The 25,835-nt window shown below is 44.8% G+C and overlaps 1 protein-coding gene across 2 annotated transcripts; it reads right to left on the bottom strand.

Annotated features, from left to right (window-relative positions):
* Positions 1-6,396: 6,396 nt before the first annotated feature.
* Positions 6,397-24,391, bottom strand: RNPEP (arginyl aminopeptidase). 2 transcript variants are annotated; one of them, XM_054981056.1, is made up of 11 exons: positions 23,955-24,391; positions 21,181-21,321; positions 16,339-16,487; positions 14,935-15,051; positions 14,024-14,259; positions 11,053-11,166; positions 10,102-10,214; positions 9,287-9,395; positions 8,165-8,389; positions 7,765-7,907; positions 6,397-6,989 (listed from the first exon to the last, which is right to left on the bottom strand). In XM_054981056.1, the coding sequence occupies exons 1-11, from the start codon at positions 24,342-24,344 to the stop codon at positions 6,825-6,827; spliced, it is 1,902 nt and encodes a 633-aa protein (XP_054837031.1). In that variant the 5' UTR covers positions 24,345-24,391; the 3' UTR covers positions 6,397-6,824. The 2 variants fall into 2 exon arrangements, with proteins under 2 accessions (XP_054837031.1, XP_054837030.1); XM_054981055.1 differs by lacking the exon at positions 21,181-21,321 and adding an exon at positions 20,992-21,132.
* Between the last annotated feature and the right edge of the window lie 1,444 nt (positions 24,392-25,835).

Raw genomic sequence — 25,835 nt, 5'->3', positions numbered from 1 at the left:
TCAAGACAGATTTGGGTCATCCATGCCAGATTTCGCCCTGGGCAAAAGGGTGTACACAGACCAAAAGTAGGACAAGAGACTGGTCATCACATATATATGTGGAGATTCCACAAGACTAAATTCAGGGGAGGCAGTTCTGTCAATGCCTGTTAGCCGCGATGGCTTAATAGAACTTCCATATACAAGAGGAAATTGTGTGTGTGTGTGTGTGTGTGTGTGTGTGTGTGTGTGAGAGAGAGAGAGAGAGAGAGAGAGAGAGAGAGAGAGAGAGAGAGAGAGAGGGCGATGGGATTGCCTTTGCCCTGCTTGTGGGCTTCCAGTAGCCAGCTGGTTGCCACTGTGGGAAAGACGTGGACTAGATGGATTGTTAATCTATCAGAGTCTTGCTTCAATTCCCCACCTCCCCACTCAAGCATTAGCCATATCCATGTGTAATTATCTGCCACTGATAATCTAAGCACTTGTGATCTTCTAATTATCCACCCAGTCAGGGAACCTGAAATAATTGCTAGAATTTGCCTCTTGCTGCATTCAATTTGCTCTTCTCAGATTCTTGGTTTTTCCACTATGGCCAAAGATCAGCCTGATGTTAGCCATCCACAAGGTTGCTTTTGCGCCATGTAAGATCCAGTAACCCAGGAATAAGAAAACAACAGGGTGGTGATCATATCCTCATGCTCACATTGTTTATATGTATTTTCTCTTGTTTAGAAGAGTTAAAACCTTCTGTTATACCAGAGGTTCCTAACATGGTGCCCGTGGGCAGAATTGTGCCTGCTGACACCTTTTCTGGTGCCTGCCAAGTGTTTTTAGAAAGTGGGTGGGGCTTTTGCAAAGCATGGCTTCTGACTGGCCATTCGAGTATTGCTTGGCTGTGCAGGTTTTTAAAAACATTGCTTTGGCAGAAACTGCATCCACCACACAAAGATCTTCACTGTGTGAAGGTAAGCTGAAGCAGCCATTTTGTGGCTGGCTTCATCTTCTGCAGAAGCCATTTCCCAAACGTGTCTGCAGGCTCAAAAAGGTCGGGGACCTCTGTGCTACACAAGCAGCACACAAGGAGGCTGAAAGCATGACATCAAAACATTATAAGATTATAAACAGATTTTTTAAAGAATCTAGAAAGTTCTAAGAAGCAACCAGCAGTAGAATAAAAACTATCATTAAAAATAGCAAAACATTGTAAGATTTCTTCAAAATCTGCAGGGATAAAAAACAACCGCTGGTCATACATAATCCCCAGGATGAAATGTTCTCAGAGTTGTTGCAAAGTTGCCATTATAGATGGGTTGAAAATAAACTTCATGTCAGTCAGATGTCTACCTTTGATAACTTTCTGTAATGATTTTGTATTTCACAATACATTTTCTTTTGAAATGACTATGGTTGATCCTATCTATCCAGCTTTACCCCAGGATTCTGATTTATGTAATCCTTACTCCTCGAACTTCAGTGTGTATCTTTCCAAGATCTGCTCCACAGAGCAAGCAGGGCTTTTTTTCAGCTGGAACGCGGTGGAACGGAGTTCTGGAACCTCTTGAAAATGGTCACCTGGCTGGTGGCCCTGCCTCCTGATCTCCAGACAGAGGGGAGTTGGCATGGAGGGCAATCTAAACTCCCTTCTGTCTGGAGATCAGGGGGCAGGGCCACCAGCCAGGTGACCATGTTCTTCGATGGCAACCCACTGAGTTCCACCACCTCTTTTCCCAGAAAAAATGCCCTGAGAGCAAGTAACACAATAACCGGGCAGAGAAAGCTTTAAAATATTGAAAATGGACATTGAAACAACAAATTCATTATTAGGTTCAAATGTTTTTTCAAATGTTACATGTTCATGGTATAATGATTATTAATGTCTATGTAAAAGAGCAGCAATATTATTAATGGGTTGTGTGTGTACTCTACTCTGATATACCATAGACTCAAAAACAGGTACCGGATTCAGAGTTTACCATCATTAGAATATTGCCCTGTATTGAAATCACGTTCAAAGGGGCACTTAAATTTCCTTAAGAGGGCGCAATGGTTTCTGCTGATTTCTCCCTTCTTCAACAGAGCCCCATAATGCAGTTCCTGAGGGTCCACCAATCTCTCCAGACAACATTTCAGGGAGCTCAGTGGGTGAACAGAATTAGTAGAAATCACTCCCTCTCTTAAGAAAACATAAGGGCTTTTAAGTTTTCTTAAATGCACAGGTGAATACAAGATCACTTTTTTTAAAAAAAACTATTGTAACCTTTAAAAATGAACTTGGAAGTCTACGTCCAATATACTCTCAAAAACTTGGTTGTGAGCATTTACCCACCAGGCAGCGTGTTTTCTAGAAATCAAGGCATGTCTGCCCTGCCTAGTTCTTTCCTTCTGCAGCAGCGGAGTAAATTATCCCACTTTTATGATTTAAATAGGTCACGTATTAGCTTTTATTGACACCAAATTCGGATTATCTTGGAACAATTTGTTTTTTAAGTGCAGAGTATGCACAATCTTCATTATAGCACAACACATCCACTTGCAATTATTTTGGTAACTGAATTAGAAAAAGGGGTGTCAAGGAACCATGCTTCATAGCAATAAACTTGGGTCTCATTCTTTTCCATCATCCATGAAGGTGCTGTAAGCACACACACTGGTTAGGCCCTCCCATTCCATTTCAAACCTAGCATAGTGGTTAACCAGGTCACCAAAGTCTGCAGGGAGGACAGCTAGCTGCCACTGTTGCCTTTGGAATGGACAGAAGGATGCTTTGATGCCTATAAAAGTTACTTTAAGTAGAAAGGCTGAAAGGAGGTCACATTGGGAAGAACTACTCTAATGTCAAAAAAGGGGAGTTATTTAAGCATGGTCTCATAAAACACAAACACTGTGTGGAATAAAATGACAAGCAGACGATGGCCAGATTTGCACCCCCACGGAGTCTGAAGCATGTACCACTTCAGTTATTGCGTGTTTAACCTTTGGCAGGGAAACAGTTGGCACAGAACCAGCAACCTTGAGCTTCAGCCTCAAAGAAAGAAGTCACTCCCCTCTCTTTCAGCCTACAGCTGCCTATTGCCACCTACTGCTCTATACAGAGATAGGCTGGAAGTCAGCCTGTTAGGGCTGATTTAGATCCTTATTTCCAATCACTGCCGGCCTTCCCAGACTGGTCTCGACCTCAGTGGCAGCCTGAAAAGAGAGAATCCAAACTATGCCTATGCCCTTTTCAGAAGTTTCGTTTTAATCACATATAATGAGAGTGCAAGCTATCTGTAATCTTCCCAGTCAACGAGATTGCCCTTTTATGTGAACAGGGGCAAAACATGCATTTTTCCACCCTACACACAGTAGAGATGCCAGAATTAAAACTCTGAAAAGGGCTCGTGTCACAATATCAAGTCAATGAATTAGCGACACTCCTGGTCTCTTACTGCATGGCTTTAGCATGGCTACAGGATATTCCCCAATGTTACTAGTACCTCTCTGATTTTGTTTCTCCCAACTAGCTGATGATGCCCTCCACTGAGAACTTTTCAGAAAAACAAAATCACCTGAGCAGAAGTAGGTGCGTCTAATGCAAGGAAGTTCTACTCTCTGCTGGCCTCTTCAACATCCTACCAACTAGCGGAGATCGGAGATATAGATGAAAATAGCCAGAAGCAAATTTTTGCAGGCACAAGCTAATGGAAGAACAGGGATAGCAGAAATGGATAAAAGGGACAAAGTCCTTGTTAAAAATAAACAGGAGCCATGTGGCAGCTTAAAAGAGCAGCAGGTTTTTATCCTAGCATATGGTTGCATAGACTAGAGTCAGCTTTGAGAGATGTAGTGGGTCTTCCCTGCTAGCCAGATGCATTTATGAGGTTTTGATTTTAAAAAAGTTGTGAGCAGCTGGGTCAAAAGTTATGTAATACAAGCAATATTCCGAGATTTAATTCTATAAAACTCAGATGTCACCAAGGAAAGTACAGAGGCAATAACTGGTGATAATGCAATGTCCCAAGTTTTGCTAAAACAATTTACACTTTTAATGGTGAAGGAATTCCACATCTCTTAAAGCCTCCATAGATGCATTCAACCTTCTTGATGAATTTTAATTCAGCAATTGCACACTGAAACCTCTCCTTAAAGACCTTTTATTGATGATTGCATTATAAAGCTTAACAATGAATTCTTTTTCTTCAATCATAAATTGATTTATGACAAGTTTTGTTGGAGAGAAATGGGTATACTTACCGTCATTTTGGGCTTACCTAGTTCCTATACAGTAGCAGTTCAGTAGTTATAGAACAATTAATATAATTTGAATCAATGTGAATTTAGAACCAGTTTCTCCTACAATATCCAGTGATCGTTTAGTAGTTTAGGTACTTTCTTTGGTTCTCCTTCTCTCCTTTTTGTAGCAGCCAGCATAGTTGTAGCAGCCATCTTCTTTGCCCTTTGATCACATATTCACTATGTTACAAAGACCTGTCCATTACTTTTTGGTCAGTATTGAAGAGAACGTAGTGAAGGTTTTAATTCAAGTTTGGGTTATTACTTACCTTGATCATCCTGGTGTTCTTCTTATTGACTCCTCTCTTCATTTCCATTCTCAGTTATCTTCATCTTGTTCTTCTACCTTGAGGTTCTAGTCAAGCACTGCCACCATTTTTTCCTAGGCTCTTTCCCGGTCCATAAACATTTTACTTTTAAAGCTTGTCAGGTTCTGCCAGGTAGATCTCAGTAACTTCACTGCATGAGTTAAAGCTTTATTGATAACCTACAAGTTCAGCAATCTAATACAGGTTCATTGCCAGGAATGAAATTCTACACCAAGCCACAAGCCTACATCGAAGTCTAGGTACAGCCCAGTTCCCCCCTCCCTAGCCCCCAATAGCTATGTGTACAGTAAAATCAAAGCAACTAGGAACGAAAGCAGAGAGGATGTTTTAGAAAGTTCAGGAGTTCCAAGGTTATGTATCCATGACAATGGTTCTTTTTCTCAGGCTGAACAGGCAGATAAGCTCAGGAGGGCCCCCCTCCCCTACACGCTTTCACAGGGCAGAGAAGGCAGCTTCTAACATCAGGTCTCTAACATAAGAGCACAGTGTCCATTAGAGTCCAGTCCTTTGCCCAGGCTCTTACTAATCAGGCCGGGGGTTGTCAGGCCCCTGAAGCGTGGCAGAGGATGTCAAGGCCTTGACAAGGCTCTTCATAATCTTGCTCGTTCTCACTGAGCGCACCTTTATGCCATGCTCCATCTAAGCCTTGAGCTGTGGGCAGCATTTTTCCCCCAGTATGTTTTTTTCTTCATTAAGGTGTCTCCCTATCTGTGGAATGTTCTGCTTTCTTTTCTCATTCATTAAAAAAACCCTGACCATTCTACACTGCATTGTATAAGCTATTCTTTTATTTAAAAATTCGACACTGTTTTAAAGTTTGTTTCCTTCCCCACTTTTCAAGTCTACTGCTAACACTTCCCATTGTGTCTGTAAATTTTAGATTGTGAACTGGGAGCAAGATTCATTTTAAAATTTATAGTAGGAATGTCAAACGCATTTCTTACGAGGACATGCAGTAGTTAAGTGCTTTATAAATAAATTATGACAAATATTCAATAGTATGAAAAACTGTACTAGCAGTTCTCATATTTCAATAAGCTGAGATGCCCATTTTAGCTGACAGAACTGCAAGCCCTCCTTCCCTTCTCCATCAGTACCCACTACACAGCTCTAGGGTTGCCAACTCCAGGTTAGGAGATGCCTGGAGATTTGGGGGTGGAGCCTGAGGAAGGCAGAGACCAGCGAAGTATAATGCCAAAAAAATCTTCTAGTCTGGCTGAACAGATGTGGGAAGGTGCCTAGAAGAAACTCCTAGAAAACAATCGAACTACACACACAACCTGAACTTCTGGTGTTTGACGGAAAACTGCTATTGGCTATTATTATCTATAGCCACAGAATAGCATCTCTCTATTTTCAAGTAAAAAGGATTTCACCGTAGAGGTAGAGTAAAAGTGTGCTCAATTTTATATCTGAAGTAACTATGATGACTATATTACAACTGGTGCCATTCTGACAATCAGAGTCCTTATGGCTCAGGTACTGAATCCCAGAAACCAATCAGTGCATTTTCTAGCTAGTACACTGAGATACAGTGACTGCAGGTAGTGGCAGCTCTGAGAGCTCACACTCTTCAAAAGAGGGGAAAACAGATTACATATTCCTGTTCCCCATTCCTAGGAAACAGAGGGCTCAGTTTCCACATTCTCCAGATGAGCGCAAGAAGGCCTTGCAGATCGCCAGAGGTCCCTGAGCCCTCAATGCTCAATTATCATACATTACAGTTAACCATTCTCGGTGCTAAATGGTGGAAATAAAGGGAGATGCATGAATACATTATGTTAACAAGAATTAAAGAAGGAAGACAAAATTAATGTCAACTGCTAAGTGTATTATTTATTGGAATGATGTATCTGCTTCTGCAATTGTTCTACAAATGCCGGAACTTATGTTGATATAGAAAACTGTGTATATATAATTATACACACAAAACTTGTAATTCTTTGTAAGAAACTTTAAAAAGTATTTTTTCAAAAAATTAACTAGCAGGTGGTCTATGATGCCACTTCATACAAGCCACAGAAAGTTTTTTAAAAATCCAGCATTTAACTCAAAAGTCTTCTTAAAGACTTTGAGTCACATCTCTTCTTAAAATGTGACTCTAAAGAACGTGACATCTCTTCCCCCGCAGGTGAACCCCGGAAATAGGGCTTGACAACAAGCCCTCCATCCTCTGCTTCTCACTCCATACAGACATTTGCTGATGCTCAAAGAACAGGCATTGACTTTGTAGTTTTTTTCCTGTTAGTTTGCTTCAGTCTTCAAGCCCAAGATCTTTTTGACATAGTTCTGGACATGAACATGGAGTTGTGGTGCTGTGGCAGAGAATGTCTCCACAGCCAGAGCTTGGGCAGTCTCTGAACCACTCACCATGGCTCGGTAGATCGGAAGGGTGTATTTCTGCTTTCCCTGAAACAACGTACAGGCAACGTATTAGTATACTTCTTTGACACTAAAATCACAATAGACTCTACCCCTGCACTGCCCTAGCAGAGAAGCTATGAAAATGTCTTCCAAATCCCACTGTTAGGTATCCCAGAAAACTCAGCCGCTGTGGCTTTTGTTCATGTGGGTCCCAAGTTTCCTAGAGAAGCCTTTTCAAAATAGGACACCCCCCCCCTCACCTACTGTTGACACTGAGTCATTATGGTCTGCTGTTCACATTGGCCATCTTGATTTGAGTAACAATAAGGTTTCAGTTCCAACAAATAGGCCTTGGGTGAAAGAGCGAAAGTGGGAATCATCATGCTGTCTGAATTGTGGGAGAGTATTTGGTCGCTAAAACCAATCCCTCTCCACTCAGCAGCTTATGCAAGGACAGGGAGGGAAGAGGGAGAGGAATGCCACGCTTCGGACCAATGACTGGTATCACTCTGCAATTCAGTACATTAAAGCTACTGGACTATTTATTAAATCTGCTGGTTCTCACATGTTATTCCTGCGCTTTCTCTAAGGAGTTCAGACAATACGTACGTTTCCCCTCTTCTTCATTTATCCTCCCAACAACCCCTGTGATGTAGATTGGGCCCCTCACTATCTGTCCGCCTAAGGCTATTGAATAAGCATTGTGGAAAAACAGAGACTAGCACTGGGGCCTCAATACTACTCCACCATTTAAGACACTACACAGCACTGGATTAGTATTCCTAGGAACCACTGAACTCGCTGAAAAGTTACCACAAACCTGGCTGTGAAGGAAGTCTTTCACTTTGTCAAACTCGGCATCATGATTATTCTTGAGGAGAATCTGGCACCACCGAAGGCGCAGCTCTGCATTCTGCCCTCTGGAAATCTTGGGGTACAAGCTGCTCATCTTCTCAATGTTCCCTCAATACAAAACAATCGTGAATACCAGCTATTTTACTGGAACACATTACTGACATCATAAGACAGGTATTAATGCAGGCCTTTGTATTCCTAAAATGGTGCCCACGCCTTTGCCCAAACACACACACCTAGGAGACACATGACACAAGTTACCTAATCCCCACATAATTCCTACGATCACCAGTTGCAGCACGGCTTGTTAGGGCAGAGTCTATAGTGCCTTGCAGTCACTTGTTTAGTAACGTAGAGAGTCTTACCATCTGGCAAGGGGGACTTCTCCAAGACCTTATCCAGGAAATAGACCAGCTGGAAGGTTTTCCAAGCAGAGATATCCGTGGCTTTAATTGCCTCCATGTTGTGATCAGGGGATGCCCAGAGTTCTGCCAGTTTCTCAGCCGGCTTCATCAGCTTTTCCCCTGGCGAAAGGTCAGGAAGGTATGGGGGCCAACCAGGTGTGTTCAGCCACCGGTCAAACTCAAAGCCTGCAGCAAGAACAGGGGGTGGAGAGGAGAGAGAGACATTTCTTGCAATTAGAAGAGTGTATCAGATGATGTGAGCACAAAAGCTTAGGACAGGATAAAAACTGACTGTTAAGATGGCACAAGACACCTGTTCGTTTCTGCTGAAGTGACTAACTCAGATAGTCCTCTGGAATTATTTCTTTTTGGAAACAACATGACCAACAGAACACACTTCAGATTTCCAAAGCACTTCGCAATCATTTTCTCAGTAAACAATGTTGCTGATAGGCCAGTGCTGTCCCCTCCAACAAGCATGGCTTGCCTAAGTCCACCCAATGATGTTCACGGCGGAGACAAGATTTGAACCAAAGACTTCCCAGTTTAATCTGCTACATAATGCCAACCCAACTTTCAGACTTTGCACAAGAATAAAGACCCAAGACTTCTTGCTGCTGCTGCTGGAGTGTGCAGAAAGCATACTTTGCTTTGGCGGAGGAACAATCAAGAAGACTCTCCCATCAAGAAACCCTTTTTGGTACAGCGAGTTGCTCCTCAGTTGGGAGAAGCTGATGCAGCCAGAATGAAAGAAATCCAAGGATGAGTTAGAAAAGGAGAGAGCCGCAGCCAATTGCAGAAAAGGACAGACTTGCATGAGGGAGAAGGATGGGTCTCTTATTTATTTATTTATTTATTTATTTAATTAATTCAATTTATACCCCGCCCTCGCCACAAATGGGCTCAGGGCAGCTAACAACATTAAAAAATACATTAAAATCACAAAAACATAAAATCAACAATAATTTTTTTAAAAATCATTAAAATAGTCTTCCCCAAAATCCAGTAGCTGGTGGACCTAAATTCAAGGTCTTCACTTGAATGTAACTTATGCAGTAGGAAATCTTAGTAAGTAGTGCTGACCTGGAATGGTATCCACCCCTTTCTTCTTCAGCTCTGGGAAATACTGCAGGTAAAACTTCAGAGCATCATCGGCTGTGATGCTCTGAAATTTGAACTGGTTCACATAAGCCTGCCATAGAAAAGAGATTTGCAGAGAGATCAGTTATGACACTGGCTGCCCTGTGAACCTATAACTAAATTTGCAAGTTTCTCTTCCAGCTCTGCCCTGGAAAATCTAGAATGGAGGAGTGAGGGAGTGCAAGCAAGGAGAGTTCTTGGCTTCTGGACTACCACTGAATTCATTTAACACAAAAGGTTGCAGGACACTTAAGGTCTTGGCTGCTGGCCAACCAACCTTTGCAAAAAGAGACCTGATGACCCTCATTAATTCTTTGGACTTGCGATGCCAACCTCCCATCTACCTGGTATGGACTCCTCTGGAGGAAGAGTCCTTTCTACGACTTTCTCATTGTTCCTTCAACCTGGCTATCTTTAAAGGAATCCATAATAATTAACAGCAAAAGTTGATGGGGCCGAGCTTCCCACTGGAGGTGCATTATCAGTATAGGACAGTCTCCTCAGTACAGCTTTCCCTAATGAGAAGTCCCTCCATTTCCCAGCAATGCTTCAATTCCAAGCAACATCCGTCACTTTAATGGCAGAACTCTGGCTTGCCTGGGGCAGCTGTAATCACCACACAAGCAAGCTCTAGATATTGCTTCATTAGACCTGCTATGACTACAACAGAATGCCCTTTGCAAGTGTGTGCTGGAGGGGAACAGCATTTCCTCAGGCTCTCATGAAGCAGAGAGGAGTTCCAGGTTAGCATACCATACCTGAAGGAAAGCATCAAACTTGCTCTGATTCCCCACAAGGTGTGCAAGGTAGGCGACAAAGCAGTAGCCCTTTTCATAAGGGGTCTCGTTGTAGGTGTCTTCAGGATCAACACCTGGTAGGAAGAGACAAAGAGGATGCTATTTACAGAACTGATTGTCTTTACCATGAGAGGAGAATACCAATCTGAATTTCTCCGGTTTAATCACAGACTCTCAATGTGGCGCCCATAGGGCAAAACAGAACCTTGCCAATGTGTTTCCAAGCACCCAATTATTCCCCCCCCCCCCGACAAGTCTCTTCTCCAAAGCAAAGACCTGATCCAGGCTTTCCTCCCCCTCACTAGAGCAGGAGGTGCTTCAGAAGAGGCCAGGGGGCAGCAGCAGCTTTGAGTCTGCAGGAAAATCCCATTCATGCTTGGCTTGAAACCTCCTAACCTCTCCCCACACTGTTTTGTGATTGTTCTCACTCCAATAACAGCCATTTTATTGCAGTGCCCAGTGTCTGTGCTCCATATTCCAAAAGTGCTCACAAACTCAACAAGGCTGGGCACCTCTGATTTAAGTTACATTTATCTCGGTTTTTCTCCATATAGCTTCATCACTTTAGTGTGCCATGAGCCTACTGTCTCTTTCTCTGATTTAACATTCTCACAATAGTTCCCGATCAGTGTTACAGACTGATAAAGTGAAAAAAAAGAGTTAGCAGTACGCCCTACCTTGAGTTTATGCCTAAATATGGAATGAAAATGACATTGATCAACAGGCATATACCTGCTTTGGAGCACTTTTCACATGAAGGAGAGGAAGTAATACAACAGCAGGCATGAGATGGACCATTTTCTACCTGTCCGATATTCTACTTATCCTTCCCCACTTTGTCAGCTGTTTAGTTCTCAGATGCCCAGACTCTGCCATGCAGAACCACTTGTGCAGATGCACTGACGTACCGACCTGGTTCTATTATGACTCTGAGCTTGTTGAGAGGATGGTCTTCCCCCGTGTTGTCCATGTGTTGGCGTAGCAAAGCCCTCCCCGTAGCAGCTTCCAAGCAGGTGTAAGCAGCACCTGGTATAAGGAGAAGAAGCACCAGAAAGAAACCGAGCTAGCACCTGAAGCCTTTGACAACAACCAACCAACAAAATTAAGGTGCCTCTTTAGCATTCTGGGATTGGGCAACAGCACTTGAAAGGACATCTGGAAGGCAACATCATAGCTACTCAGAAAAATTAAAAATTAGGACTCCTGAGTCCCTGAAGGGCAAGAAATCTTCCCCTGAAATGAAAGCAAAAGCATCCCCTCACCCTCCTGTATGCATATTAGCAAGAGTATGCTGCTATTCCCCAAGCTGAGATTCTCAGTGTGCATTAAAATGTCTAGAAGGCAAGTGGCACAATTCCCTCATGGGGCTGAGAGAAATCTTAGATCATTTAAGTGGTACAATCCCATTCGAGGATTGTTACCAGGGACCCCCTTCCCAGATGCGTGCTGCCTGCTCTGACCTCATCTTGGCTAAATTCATTGTGGGAGCCATTTCAGGAGCTAGCAACGCCATACTTTGGAGAAGGCTCTCCTCAGGCTATGCTAATGAGCAGCCATAACGTTGGGCAGGAGACTGATTCACTGATGGGACATCTGCATGCCTACCCATTGCCAGAAGGGCTTGCACCCTCCTAGATCTAGCAATGTACAAAATCAAATTGCCAGATGGGCTTGCTTACTTGTACTGACCCAGTCTGAATGTCTCCTATCAACCTGCTACAGGCATGGGCGAAGCCAGCCCTTTTTATATCCTGCCTGCCCCTTTTTGTCTGCTCTGCCTTGAAGCAATCATCCTTTGTTACTTTTCTGGGAAACCCTCTTCCTAGTTCATTCAAATTCAAGAAACCCACAGATTTGCACCCAGGACTCACCCTGAATTCCAGGACTCAGCCTGAATTTACAATTAGTTCTTTGAAATTCTTTTGTGCGGGCTCCTATACCTATCACTGTTTGGCCAGCCAAAGGATGGCAGCCTAGTCCCCTCTACTGGCTCAGAGGCTGCCAGCTCCACTCTTCTCTTCTGGAACCAGCCAATCTTCTCCTTGGGACCTTCAGAAGCCCTGCCTGAGGTCCTCCTCCTCTCAATCTCTGGACCATCAAAGCAGACAATGTACTCTACTCAGCTCAGCAGATGGAGGATAAGTAAACTCCTTCTCAGTTCACACCTTTCCTCTGGAAAGTCTCCTTCCCTCCTTTTAAATCTCTCTCTCTCACACACTCAATTTTCCTTGTGGCCAAACCCAAGAGTAGAATTCTTAGCCAGAGACCTGGTTTTGTTTTACTTTCCTTCCTCATGCAACTCTCCATATGTATGTCCCTTTGAACACAACAACTGAATTGGAGGTAGATCAAGGTGGGTGCAGGGTAGCTGTGTTAGTCTGTCTATAGCAGTAGAAAAGAGCAAAAGTCCAGTAGCACCTATAAGACTAACAAGATTTGTGGCAGAGTATGAGTTTTCGTGAGTCACAGCTCACTTCTTCAGATCGGCTTGCTTACTTGTATTGACCTTGTCTGAAGAAGTGAGCCATGACTTATGAAAGCTCATACCCTACCACAAATTTTGTAAGTCTTATAGGTGCTACTGGACTCTTGCTCTTTTTCTTATGCTTGAGTACCTTTTCAATTCCTGTACCCCGATATTTCCTTCAATAAATGCTAAACCTTGCTTTCAAAAAGATTTGATTGTTTCATGGTTACTGGTAGCCTCTTAGAAGCACTTTGCATTTGCCTGCCCACCATCCAGGTAAAAGATCCCTAAATCACATGTTCTACTCCCCCTAACTAGGCAAGTGTGTCAGTTTTCCAAGGTAGCCAGTCTGTGGAACAGGTTTCCCTCTGACACTGAGCTTAATTCCCTCAAATTGGTTGCAGTTCTGGGCGAGTGTCCCAAACCCAAATTATAGAGTCCACAAGTGTCTAAGGAAACACATGAAAGGGAACACATGTGGTAAAATGACATGCATGAAGAGTGTTTGTCTGAAGCATCTTTTTGATAAAATCTCCCTGAACACGGAAACATAACATACCAGGGAAGAGACTTTTGCCACAGCCTAACAAGCATTCCCCTCAAGAGCACACACAAGGTGGTAACAGTCTTGCAAAGACTGTACTACACAGACTCGAAGGCGACTGTTGACCCTACATTCAAAGTATGTTAAGTGTTCACATCTGGGGATGCATCTCATATTCATACATCCTTATGTTCTATGTTACTTTCTCAATGTTATGCTTCCAGTGTTCCTCAACTCATGTGTGTGTTGCCAACTACTTCTCAGCCAGCTTCAGGCCATCTGATCTGGCGGGCTACAGCCTATGGAAGCTTATGCCAGAACAACACATTTGCTTCCTGACATTACAGACTAACAGACTAGTTACTCTTCCAGAATGCTTCTGAAACCAATTTGCATGCTGTGAGGAGTTCATCCTTTCTCCACAGACTGCGTGGTTATAAATTACAGCTGAAAGAGCTATCCTGTTCTGCACAGAATATTAGGATTTGTCTTGGTATATTCACTGACCTAGATAAGAACTGTAACATAACAACATCAACACAACACCAACATATCTAACAGAGTAATAAGAATTGTGAAATGATTCACTTCAGGCATTTGCAGGCTACTATCTGTTTCAGAAAAACTGGCACTAAACTACAAACCGAAGGTCTGGAAGTATCTTGAGGAAAGACCAGTTGCCACACAAAAAATTGCAACTCCATTCCCCCACCCCACCCCAAATCTGTTTCCTGCAAGTGGCGTCTGAGAAAAGCGCTTGGGAACCACGCCCAAGATTCATCCACTGGTGCAGCCAAGTTCTTGCCCAGTGCAAACCTGTCGGTGAGCCAAAATATAATTTCCACCTGGGATAGAAGCAGCAGGACACCCACCATAGATTTCCGTCGTTATCCTTCTCTGTGCATACATGGTGAAGCCCTCGTTCAGCCAGAACTCTCCCCAATGGGCGTTGGTGACCAGATTTCCAAACCAGCTATGGGAGATCTCGTGGATGATCACATCTGCCAAGGAACGATCTCCAGCCAAGAGACAGGGAGTGACAAAGGTGATACAGGGGTTCTCCATCCCCCCAAAAGGAAATGAGGGTGGCATAAATAGGACATCATATCTATCAAAAGAAAAAAAAATCAGCAAAAACAATATCCTTCTTTAGGAGAATGCAACTGCCCCCCAGCAGCAGCATTCTAGCAATTTTTCTTTAAATTTTGATAATGTAGGTCCTGCTGATAAACCCCTATCTGCTAGTGCTCATACTTCTGTATGGCTGTATGGCTCAACTTTCCAGAATGCTCAAAAGGCAGGATAAACTACCTGATGGCTCCACTTACTTCAAGCAGCATGGATTTTGACTACTGGCTACCTGTTAGCTAGCGCTCACATTCTCTCAGGATGAGAATGGCTGCTGACCCTTTGGAGTCCCTAACGCCACTCTTAGCAAAAGCTCCAATGAGCGGATTCTAGGAAATGGACAGAGAAAAGATTAACTTGCCAAATCTGAACATCAACTATCAAGATATCAGCTATGATTTAACAGCTATAGTAACCACCAGTTCTGCAAGAATGCAGAAGGCTGCCTCACACCATGTGAGTACATTGGGTCCACCTAGGTCAGCAATGTCTGTTCCTGACTGGCAGAAACTCTCCAGGGTTTCAGGTAAATAAAGGTCTTTTCTACTGCCCAGGAACCTTTAATTGGTGATGCAAGGGATTGAAACCTGGACCGTGTGCATGATAAGTGTGTGTTCTGCTGTTAAGCCGCTGCCTGTTTCCCTACAAAGATCACCTTTCCCAAACATATGGTCCGAACAGCTTCTCTCCAGTGGTGAGAAACTCTTCAATCACACCGCTGTATTCTTTCTTAGCAGCCTCAATCAGGCATGGCTCAGCCCATACACGGCTCCTAATAGAGAAATAAACACACCGGTAGAAATCCGTAAGAGATATCCGTAGCCATATAAGCAATGATGCACAAGTTTTTAAATACACATGATCACCAGGGACCAACAAAAACCTATTTATTATTTCTTTCTTTAGGTATTTATATTCCACTTGTACCCCCAAGGTGGATCTAAAGTGATTTACAGCATCACCCCCCACCACCATTTTATCCCCACACTAGCCACCATGGGAGGTAGGCTAGGCTGACAGATAGTGACTGGCCCAGGATTACCCAATTTCCTTCCATCGCAAAGTGGACATTTGAACCTGGGTCTCCCAGATCATAGTCTGACACCCTAACCGCTACAGCACACCAGCTCTCTTGCACTTGATACAATGGGATGGAGCTGTCTGAGCAGTTTTTGGACTTTCCACCTTTATTAGTAACTGTTAAGCTCATAAAAAAGGGCTGCAAACTAATTATCGGACATCAAGCTAATTATGCCTTTACTGCCTGCCCTGCCTTTAAGCCTTTGATTAAGAATATCAAACACACACCATTCCTGTTGGCTGGGTAACAACTAACTGCCAAGAATTATGGATTCTATGCAGATCTATAGATCCAGAGGAGTTAGCCATGTTAGTCTGCAGTAGCAAAAAAGAGTCCAGTAGCACCTTTAAAACTTTACTGTAGCATAAGCTTTCGAGAATCACAGTTCTCTTCGTCAGATGCATGGATAGATATGCATATCTATGTATACACACAAAGCCCTCAAACTGAAAAGGAGATAGAATAATTCTGAGGGACGGAGAAGTCAATTTGCAAAGTCATACTTCCCTGAATATCTGAAGAGTCTCCAAAGTAAATAGAAACCCCTTCCTTATCTGTGGTTTTGCTGTTTTCCTAACTGGCACAGAGCTCAGACACATTCAGTGAAACCCTAAGCAGACTTACCCCAGTCTAAGCCCATTGATTTCACTGTTTATTATTAGATACATTGAAAGACTGGCCCAGTCATTTCAGTCATTCCATCTTCTAGTAAAAAGTGTTTGTTCAATTCTTCTCTTTCAGAGAGACAGCCACGTTATTCTGCTGAGGCCAAAAGCAACCTAAATACTAATTCTTCTTTGATTTATATATTCGTTAATTCTTCTGTTTTTGTGATCTTATTGTATTGTATACAGATATGGGTATATTTTTTGTGCAATTTTTACCACAAGTCACTTTGCATTTTGGGTTTCAGAAAGCAATTAACACATGTATGCATAAAGTGGCTGGTAAACTTGTCCTTCTACAGCTGCCTCTTACCTGGGCCCCACTTCAGCAGAAACTATATCACCAACAACCAAGGCAACCAAGTAAGATGGGATAGGATGAGGCATCTTGAAGAGGAAAGTGTTGTCCTTCTGCTTCTCCCAGGTAATGGCACTCATCACGGCGGTGAAACCATCAGGGACCTAAGAAGAGAGGAAATGAATGAGAAACGCCTTTTGTGGACAGGAGAATAGCATTACGGAGGGATCTTTTGAGAAAGACCCATTAACAACGACCGGTTTCATATTCTGCTGCCCTCCTCTCAAACAGACAAACCTGACAGAATATGCCTAACAATTACTTCAGAAAACTGAAATCAGACCCATGTGATTCTTGTACTTAGCTGAGCATGTAAATTGACACACCAAGAGAAAGTTTCACAGAACAGTCAACTGCTATTCAGCAATACTGCCTTGGTCAGGCCGCACCTGGAGTATTGTGTGCAGTTCTGGAGGCCTCACTTCAAAAAGGATGTGGACAAAATCAAGAAGGTGCAGAAAACAGCGACGAGAAAGATCAGGGGTCTGGAGACAGCCCTACGAGGAAAGGCTGAGGGCCTTGGGAATGTTTAGTTTGGAGAAGAGGAGATTGAGGGGGGACATGATTGCTCTCTTTAAATACTTGAAAGGCTGTCATTTGGAGGAGGGCAGGGAGCTGTTCCAGTTGGCAGCAGAGGACAGGACCCGAAACAATGGGCTTAAATTACATGCACAAAGGTACCGGCTGGATATTAGGAAGAACTTTTTCACGGTCAGAGTAGTTCAAAAGTGGAATCAGCTGCCTCGGGAGGTGGTGAGCTCCCCTTCACTGGCAGTTTTCAAGAAGAGGCTGGATGAATATTTGTCAGAGATGCTTTAGGCTGATCCTGTACTGGGCAGGGGGTTGGACTAGTATGGCCCCTTCCAACTCTGTGATTCTGTGATTCTATGAAACAGCTCTTCTTCTTCAGATCAGAAGTTGGGCATTTCAGACAAGCTTTCAGCCCCACCACCTTGCATTTTATAAACTAAACAGAAACTATAACAAGTAGACGGGGGAGCCCGAGCTTGAAGAGCCTAGAACATAGTGGATAAGCAACCTAACTTACAGAACAATCCTAAGCAGGATCCTACTCAGCTCTCAACAAGGACATTGCAGAGCTGGACAAAGTACAGAAGAGGGCAACTAACATGATTAGGGGGTTGGAACACCTTTCCTAGGAGGAAAGGCTGAAGTGTCTGGGGCTTTTCAGTTTAGAAAAGAAACAACTAAGGGAGGACATGATCGAGGTTTATAAAATCAGGCGTGGAATAGAAAGGGTAGACAGAAAGGATGGAAGAACATTGAGATGGGCCAGAGTGAAAGCTATTCTGTGCTTGGGAATCATAGTTTGACAACACCTATTCCTTGTTCTTAAGATGATGATATTTTACAGTAGAACTTAAATGGTGTTGAAGTTCAGTGTCACAGATCCTTTGCTTAATTTCTGATTTGGCTTTCATTGGTCATTCTATGAAGCTCGCGGGCAGTAGATTCACAACAGACAAAAAGAAATAAATCTTCACACAATGAGTGATTAAGATGTGGAATTCACTGCCAGAGAATGTAGTGATGGCCCCAGGCATAGACAGCTTTAAAGGGGGATTAGACAGAGTCACGGAGGACAGGTCTATCAGTGGCTACCAGCCGTGGTGACTAAAGGGAATCTCCATATTCAGAAGCAGTGAACCTCTCAGTATCAGTGCCAGAGGCAACATCAGGTAAAGGATTCAGACTCGATGCCTTATTGTTGGCCCGCCGTAACAACTGGTTGGCCACCATGTGGGACAAGATGTTGGACTAGATGGACCACTGGTCCGATCCAGCAGAGCTCCTGTTATGTTCTTATGTTTATTCAATGGGTCTTACTTCCTGGAAAGCATTCTTCAGATTGCACTGTAAAACTTCATTTCTTCAGACTTAAAATGTGGAAGTTTTCCCAGAACAGATGCTGCAGAGGCACTTCTTAACCCACTTGAGGCAAACGCTCCGGAACGGTGACGCTGGTGTTTTCCACGTGGGGATGTACTTTAGATTCCCTGTTGCTGCTGCAGCTGCTAATTCAGCACAACGGAGACTCGCTAGACTTCCATACTGCAGGTTTCCCTGCTAGGTTTTTTTTTAATTCAGTGATTTAATGGCATTATATCACTATATTTTTATATCAAAATATGCATTAAGTTCTCTGAATTCCCAGATACCTTTTTTTTTTAAAAGTAAGTCTCTAGGCCATTTTGTTGTGGAGACATGCTTTCCCCCATATATTTCTTGAAAGAAAGGGGCAGGACACTTGTTTTTTTTTTTTAATTAAACCTGGGAATTCAGGGAACCCAATGCTAATTTTGGTATTACAGTATATTAATATTTATTTATTTCCATTGTTTATAGTCTGCCTTTCTCATTGAGACTCAAGGAGAATTACATAGTAGGAGTTAGTATAGTCAATTTCAAGGACATTTCAATAAATAATGAAATAGAGTATATAAATGCAAATTTGCAAAGATTTAAAACTTACACAAATCCAATACACAGAGCTGAAGAAATGATGAAACAGAGCATTAGCAAATTCTAAGACTGACCTATTAAACAACACAGAACTACCCTGTAGGACACTTAATGCAACAGATAGTAAATAGCACATAGTAGTAAAGTCAATGGCCCCTATCTCTTCGAGACCATAATGCTCAATGCAATTAAACTGCTAAATTAAAAAAAAAACCTCCTCTGCAGTAGGAGAGGAAATGGCTACCATGGGGGAAATAGCTGCTGTGCAGGCAGGAACAGGGAGGTCCAAACTCCTCTACCGCCATGGCAGCCATCCAGGCTTTGCTGCAATCTTTCCCAAAACTTTGGAGCAAAGCAGGTTTCAGAACAATCAGAGAAAAGCCAGGGAAACTCTGGGAGGTGCATAAATGCTATGCAGAAGCAGGAGGAAAAAAACACTTTCAAACAGCATCCAACTCAAGGCAAATAACCCGTGGGGATTAACTCCTTTTCACTGCTAACAGAGGCGAAGTCTGGATTAAAGGGCACAAGGATCATATACTGACAGATATTCTTGTGCTTTAAAAATCTGTAACTTACCCTTTATCCAATCCACAAGTGAAGGTAGGTACAAACAAATGCAGTCCACACACTGTAATCATTCACACATACCCATGCCCACATTACGGCCCTGGTTTGGAGGCTACAGCAAACACCTTCTGCATAGCAGTTTGTGGGGAATAATGCTGCTTGCCACAACTTTCAGGCAGGGGCTATGCCTTGTAGAGCACCTGCAACCTGATCCAATGCGGAATAAGGCATACCTAAACCTGCACAGTATCAGGAGGCCAGCCATAAGGATTTTCTGTGGCTGCTTCCACAGCGGAGTGAAATCACTCTTGCAATGTAGATTCTACATTGGCAATCCATTTTCTTTCTATCATTAGCTGTGTTTTTTCTCTCATACTTGATGTGCACTGAAATCCTTCCCTGCTATGTCTTCATTCAACCTCTACAATTCTCCACCCACCCTATTTTTTTAATTATTTTTGAGGAAAATTCCCCTCCCTTCTACCCTGTCCAAAAGACAGGCTGAGGTGCGAGGAATTCTCTTGTGTTTTCCCCCCAACCCCCGCCCCATGAACATGCTTAACAGTAGTAATGCAAGACCTTTAAAACCTTTTTTTAAAAAGAACCTCTACCTATTTACACAGGCACCCCAGAATCTCTTCCGCCTTGTCTAAAAGGCAGGAGATTCCCGTTATGCTGCACCGCAAGGAATGGCCCTTTGTGATTACCCACAAATGAAAAGAGCAATTCACTGGTTCCTCATTGAAATTACCTTCCCCTTCGAGTACAAGAAGCTGCTCAAATTGATAAAGTCCTGCCAAAAAATTTTTTGTAGAAGGAACAGGCCGTTGGCTGAGAAACAGGAAGCCCTTGGCGTGAAAGCAGCCCATAGTGTAAAAGCAGCAGCCATTTACTCACCGGCGCTGCATGTTCTGAGCAGTTGCTAGCAACACACATGGAAAGTTCCCTTGCAGTGCGGGAGATCCGTGTGGTAAACAACACTACACAAGCTATGGATCTCGCACAGAGCCATCATGTGGAAGCATTTTACAGCAACTTCCACCCCAGAGCCCACAGCACACAGACTCAGGCTGTGCGTCCAAATCCTGCACTGGTTGATGCATCCTACACCTAAAGCTGCAAATGCAGCCAGGATTCCCTTATTTCACAGCAAGGGAAACAGACAGATGAAAGGGGTCCGTAAGCAAAGAAACATATAAGCACACAATACTGAAGAACTCACACACATGCCCAAACTGATAACGGAACAAAGGTTCAGACTTTCTGCAGCTGTGCAAATCTAGAAGGCTGCAAGTACAAAAAAGAACATATGTATGTATTACATGTAGGGCCTGACCCTCCACTGACCCCTGCACCTCAAGAGTCCAAGTCCCTCACATTTATAACTTGAAAGCAATTTCCAGAATGACGCCCTTCCAAGTCCACTAGAGTCAATGTGCTCAGTCGGGTGAAGCTCTGCTTAGGGCTGCACTGTTTCTTCTCCCCCAAACAGCATGTCCCCCCCACAAAATGTATACAGCCGTTCTTCTCTTCTGTACCTAGGGAGTAGCTTACCTTTATCACAGCTGAGTATGTACTTTTAATGGCAGGAGTGTCAAAGCAAGGGAAAAAGGACCTGTTCAGAACAGCTTGACCTTGGGTGTACATATAGGGCTTCAGCTTGCCTGCTGTCTGCTCAGGGGTAAGCCAACACACCTGACAAGAGACGAAAGACAGTACTCTGTGAGCAGCGAGAAATTTTACCTGAATGCGTGCCGAATAGGTGCTCTTGACAGCTGGGGTGTGAAAGCCTGGAAAAAAGGACCTGTTCAGCACAGGAAAGCCCGATGTGTAAAGCAGTGGTCTCTCTTTCTGGGCTGTTTGGTACGTATCCAGACAGGATATCTATAAAAGCAGGCATAGGATCAAATTGTGAGGTACTGTCACTTTGATGTGGGTGGTTACTATTAATGTTTATAATGGCTTATTTTTAACACTGACAATTCTTATGTTGTTGTTGTTTTTTAATGAATTATTTCTGCTTTGACAGCCATCTCAAGTAGGTCTCTGGAGAGGCAGTAAATAAATTCTCTAAATAAATAAATTGAGAGCCAATTTGGTGTAGTGGTTAAGAGCAGCAGTACTCTAATCTGGAGAACTGGGTTTGATTCCCCACTCCTCCACCTGAAGCCAGCTGGGTGACCTTGGACTAGTCACGGCTCTTCCAGAGCTTTCTTAGCTCCACCCACCTTACAGGGTGATTGTTGTGGGATAATAATGACATACTTTGTATACCGCTCTGAGTGGGTGTTTAGTTGTCCTGAAGGGTGGTATATAATGTTATTATTACATATCTTTCTAGCCTGCTTCTTTCTCAATGGGCACTCCAAGCAGCTTAGAATATCATTCCCCTCTCCTCCATTTTATCCGCTGTAAGGTATGTTAGGCTGAGAACGGCTGGCTCTCAGCAAACTTCCACAGCAGAGCGGAGATTTAAACTACAGTCTCCCAGACCCCAGCCCAGCATTCTAACAACTATACCATACACAAACAGAATCTGCTCTTCTCTCTTATTAGACCCCCATGGACTCTATTCTTTAGTAAAACAAACATTGTTCTGACATCACCACCCATGTTATCCTTGGAATAAAGGGGGGGGGGATTCAGTAGAAATTACCTGGGGGGAAATTTGAAGACCCCCCCCCTGCAAATGCTTGATCTAAAAATTTAAAAGAGACAAGCGCTAAGCCCTACATATTTAAATCCTTTAACCCAACACACTCTGGCATAAGATGCTCAGGAAAAGCAGACTGTCAGGTTTTCAGGTGTTTGTTCTAACAGAATAACATTGAGCTAATCATGGCCAAATACAGCTCCGATCTAATGTGCTGCCACCCAGAATTTCACGAGTACATTAACATATTCAGAATTTCAAGGAGTGGAGAAAGAAGGCATGTGTCCTCTTTCTGGCAAACAGATTTACCTGCAATGCAATTTCAAGTAAGGGGTAATAGGACTGTATACTATAGAAGGAAAGAGCCATTGCCATGAAGTGGTTAAAGTGTTGAACTAGGATCTGAGAAGCCTCCTTCAATTCCCCACTCTGCCGCTGAAGATCACGAAGGAACTTCAGTCCGGCCACTTTCGCTCAGCCAAATCTACTCACAGGGTGGCGTGAGGATGAAATTAAAGAGGGAACAATGATGTACACCACTCCACACTCTTTTGGAGGAAGGGAGGAATGAAAGTGTATTACATAACTTTTTTAAAAAAAGAATACGTAACAGCTGTCCTCTGCTAAAAGCCACTCACAGTGGGGAAGGAAGCAGAAACAAAACCAGTGAAGTCAGATTAGGAACAGTAGCATAATAGCAGATGAATTTAGAAAAGGAGGGCGAATGTGGCGCAGAGGCACACTCCGTGCACAGCTCCATCCTATTTATTAATTTATTTAAAACACTTCTACACTGCCCCCCTAGAGGGTGAACACCAAAACATCAAAACATTTAAAATAAAGTGTGTGTGTGTGTGTGTATAACAATTCAATACAAACATAGAAACACACACAACACCAAACCAGAGAGGAGGACCAATAACAGTTATGGGGGTGGGTGGGGGTGGAGCACTCAGATGGGTGGAGCACTCAAAGCAGGGCCTCCAAAGATGACCAGAGTGTACGAGTGGATTCATATGAGAGAAGGTGGTCCTTCAGGTATGCTGGCCTCATGCCACATAGGGCTATAAAGGTCAATACCAGCACCTTGACTTGGGCCCAGAAGCAAATTGAGAGCCAGTGCAGATAGACCAAACCGGGAGTGACATGTGGTCCCTATGACAAACTCCAGTGAACGCTCTAGTCAGTATTCTGTACCGACTGCAACTTCTGGAGAGTCTTCAAGAGCAATCCCCCCATACATCACATTGCAGTTATCTAAGCTAGATGTTACCAGGGCATGCACCACAGTGGCAAAATCTTTCCCCCCAGGAAGGGCCCTAGCTGGCTCACCAGCTGGAGCTGCTGAAAGGCACCCCTGGTCACCATTGCCACAGGAGGCCCAGTTCCAGCAGCACCCACAAGCTACAAATCTGTCCTTCAAGGGAGGTGTAGCCCATCCAGAACAGGATGCCCATTTCCTGGGTCAAGCCTTCTCCTCACCACTAACACCTCTGTTTGGTCGGGATTAAGTTTCAGTTTGTTCGCCTTCAGACATCCCAAAACTGCCTTCAGGCTCTTGCGCAGGGTTCCCACAGCCTCCCTAAAAGGAAGCGCGAGTGCAGGGGGAGAAAACTTCCCAATAAGTACACAGGGAATCACAGCCTTGGCCAGCCCCCCCCCATCTGAGCCCCCAGTCTTCAACCCGAGAAGTACCGGAGGCGGCACTCTTGGAGGTGTGCAGCGATCCACCCCACCCAGCGCCCCGAGGCTGACAGCAGGCGGAAGCGCTTCCACGTCCGCGCACGGCCTGAACTCTGGACTCCCGGCCAGGACAAAGGCGAACGAGCCGGCAGCGGGAGTACCGGCTCCCTCGCGCTCTCACCCCGGGGCCGCCGCCTGCCCGGTAGGCGATCTCCAGCACCAGCACGTCCCCGCACGTCAGAGGCTCCGGCAGCGAGACGTGCAGCGCGGAGCCGTAGCTGGCGAACGGGCGGCTCTGGAAGGCCAGCGGGCGCAGCGCTCCGAGCTCCGGGCCGTCCTCAAGGCAGCGGCTCCCCGGCGGCGCCAACCCGGCACTCTCCACTTGCACGCTGGAGTGCGAGTCCAGGACGAGCTCGGCCACACCGTCGCGCAGGCAGGCGAGCTCCAGGCGCACCGAGCCCTGCAGGCGCCCGCGGCCCGGCGGCTCGAAGGCCACGCGCAGCGCCAGGTGCAGGTGCCGTAGCTCGAAAGCATCGGTGCTGCAGGCCGAAGCGGCATCTCGGGCCGCCATGGTGAGCCGTGAGCGAAACCGGCCAGCCGGCAGGCGCCCTCGGGACAGGGAAGGGCGGGCCGGGCCGGCCCCCGGGGAGGAGCCCCCTGCTGCCGGGGCGCCCGCGCCCAATGGACAGCCGGGGGAGGGCAGAAGAGCAGCACCGCCCCGGAGCTGGAAGCCTCGGCCTCGCCTTTCGAAGGAGCGCGTAGCTCAGCCCCTGTCCCGAATCTGCAACACGGAAGGCGAGCGCTGGGCGGCCTTGCAGGGCGGCCCTAAATCTCGCTAGCCGCTGCCTTTGCGTTTCATTATTAGACCCTTTACAGTCCCTGAATAAAGACACGGTCGGGAAAAACAGGCGCTGCCTTCAGCATTAGAAGCGGGTGACGCCGCGCTGCTGCCAGAAGCGCTTCGTTGACTCCTGTGAGCGGCCGTCACTTTTCCCCCGCCGGGGAGGGCGGGGGCATCGGAAATCACCCGGAAGGCCCGTTCCACACAAAGGACTCTCCAGCCCTGCACTTTCCCTTTAAGGTCCGTGACTAACACCGCCCACCCAACCAGCCAGGCGCCCTCTTTTATTGGAGTTCTCCATTTACACCGCGAGCGGGCAGCTGCGGTCGGTTCGAGGCGTTCAGCAAAGGAACCTGCGCCGAGAGCGTTTCCTGAGTACCGCACGACACTGGCGGGGGGGAGCCGGGGGCGAGCGTGCTTCCAGGCCAAAAGACCGCCTGTTGTCCAGACAGAACACACCGTGGCCTTCTCTTGTTTAACGAATGAAGTGCCCGAGAGATTCTGGAGTTCGTCTCCGGCTGGTGCCGCGTGTGCATGAGCCTCAACGAACGTTTACAGTAGCCCTGTTCACATTACAGTGAACATACATACATCTTGCTTGTACATGTGTGCACCTGTTTGTATGAAAGAGCCAACATACTCACTTTACAAATGAAACCGGGGACTGTACGTGGACGAATGTGAGTCGTGTTCAGTTGTACCTTCATTGAACTTACTCAGCATACATATAAGGAAAAATCAAGGATCCGTGTTACACAGATTGTATGCGTGTTCACTGTAACTTGCGAACAGGGCTCATGAGAAGCTCTTCCTGGGCTGCTTCTCGGTGTAAAATCACACTTTCTGTTTAGTGTAGGACTCCTTTGATAAGGCTGAAACGACCAAATCATCAGTAAGTTCCACTGGATTCCTTCCCCGGCAAGAGCCAATGCCCTATTTTGGAACAGATGAAGAACAGATCAGAAGGGACCATGTTCACTTCACCAGCCCTCTTCTTAAGAAAGCCCTGCTAAGTGCTACTAAGACCTGGTGGAAGTATGTGAACTGATTTGTAAATAGATGGTCAGAGTAGGTGGCAGACCTTGTCCTGCCTATCTTGTTGACTTGTTTCAGTCAACTCTCCCCCAAAATGTTAAACTATGTTAAATGAGCACTGATGGAAAACTGGGAAATAGCAGGGAAGCTGATGGATCCTTGGCTTGGTGAGAGAGGGTTTTGCCT

The sequence above is a fragment of the Eublepharis macularius genome, chromosome 5 (genome assembly GCF_028583425.1).
Source record: "Eublepharis macularius isolate TG4126 chromosome 5, MPM_Emac_v1.0, whole genome shotgun sequence".
NCBI lineage: Eukaryota > Metazoa > Chordata > Lepidosauria > Squamata > Eublepharidae > Eublepharis > Eublepharis macularius.
The sequence above is the reverse complement of the archived record's forward strand: the minus strand, read 5'-3'. Positions and strand labels throughout refer to the sequence as shown.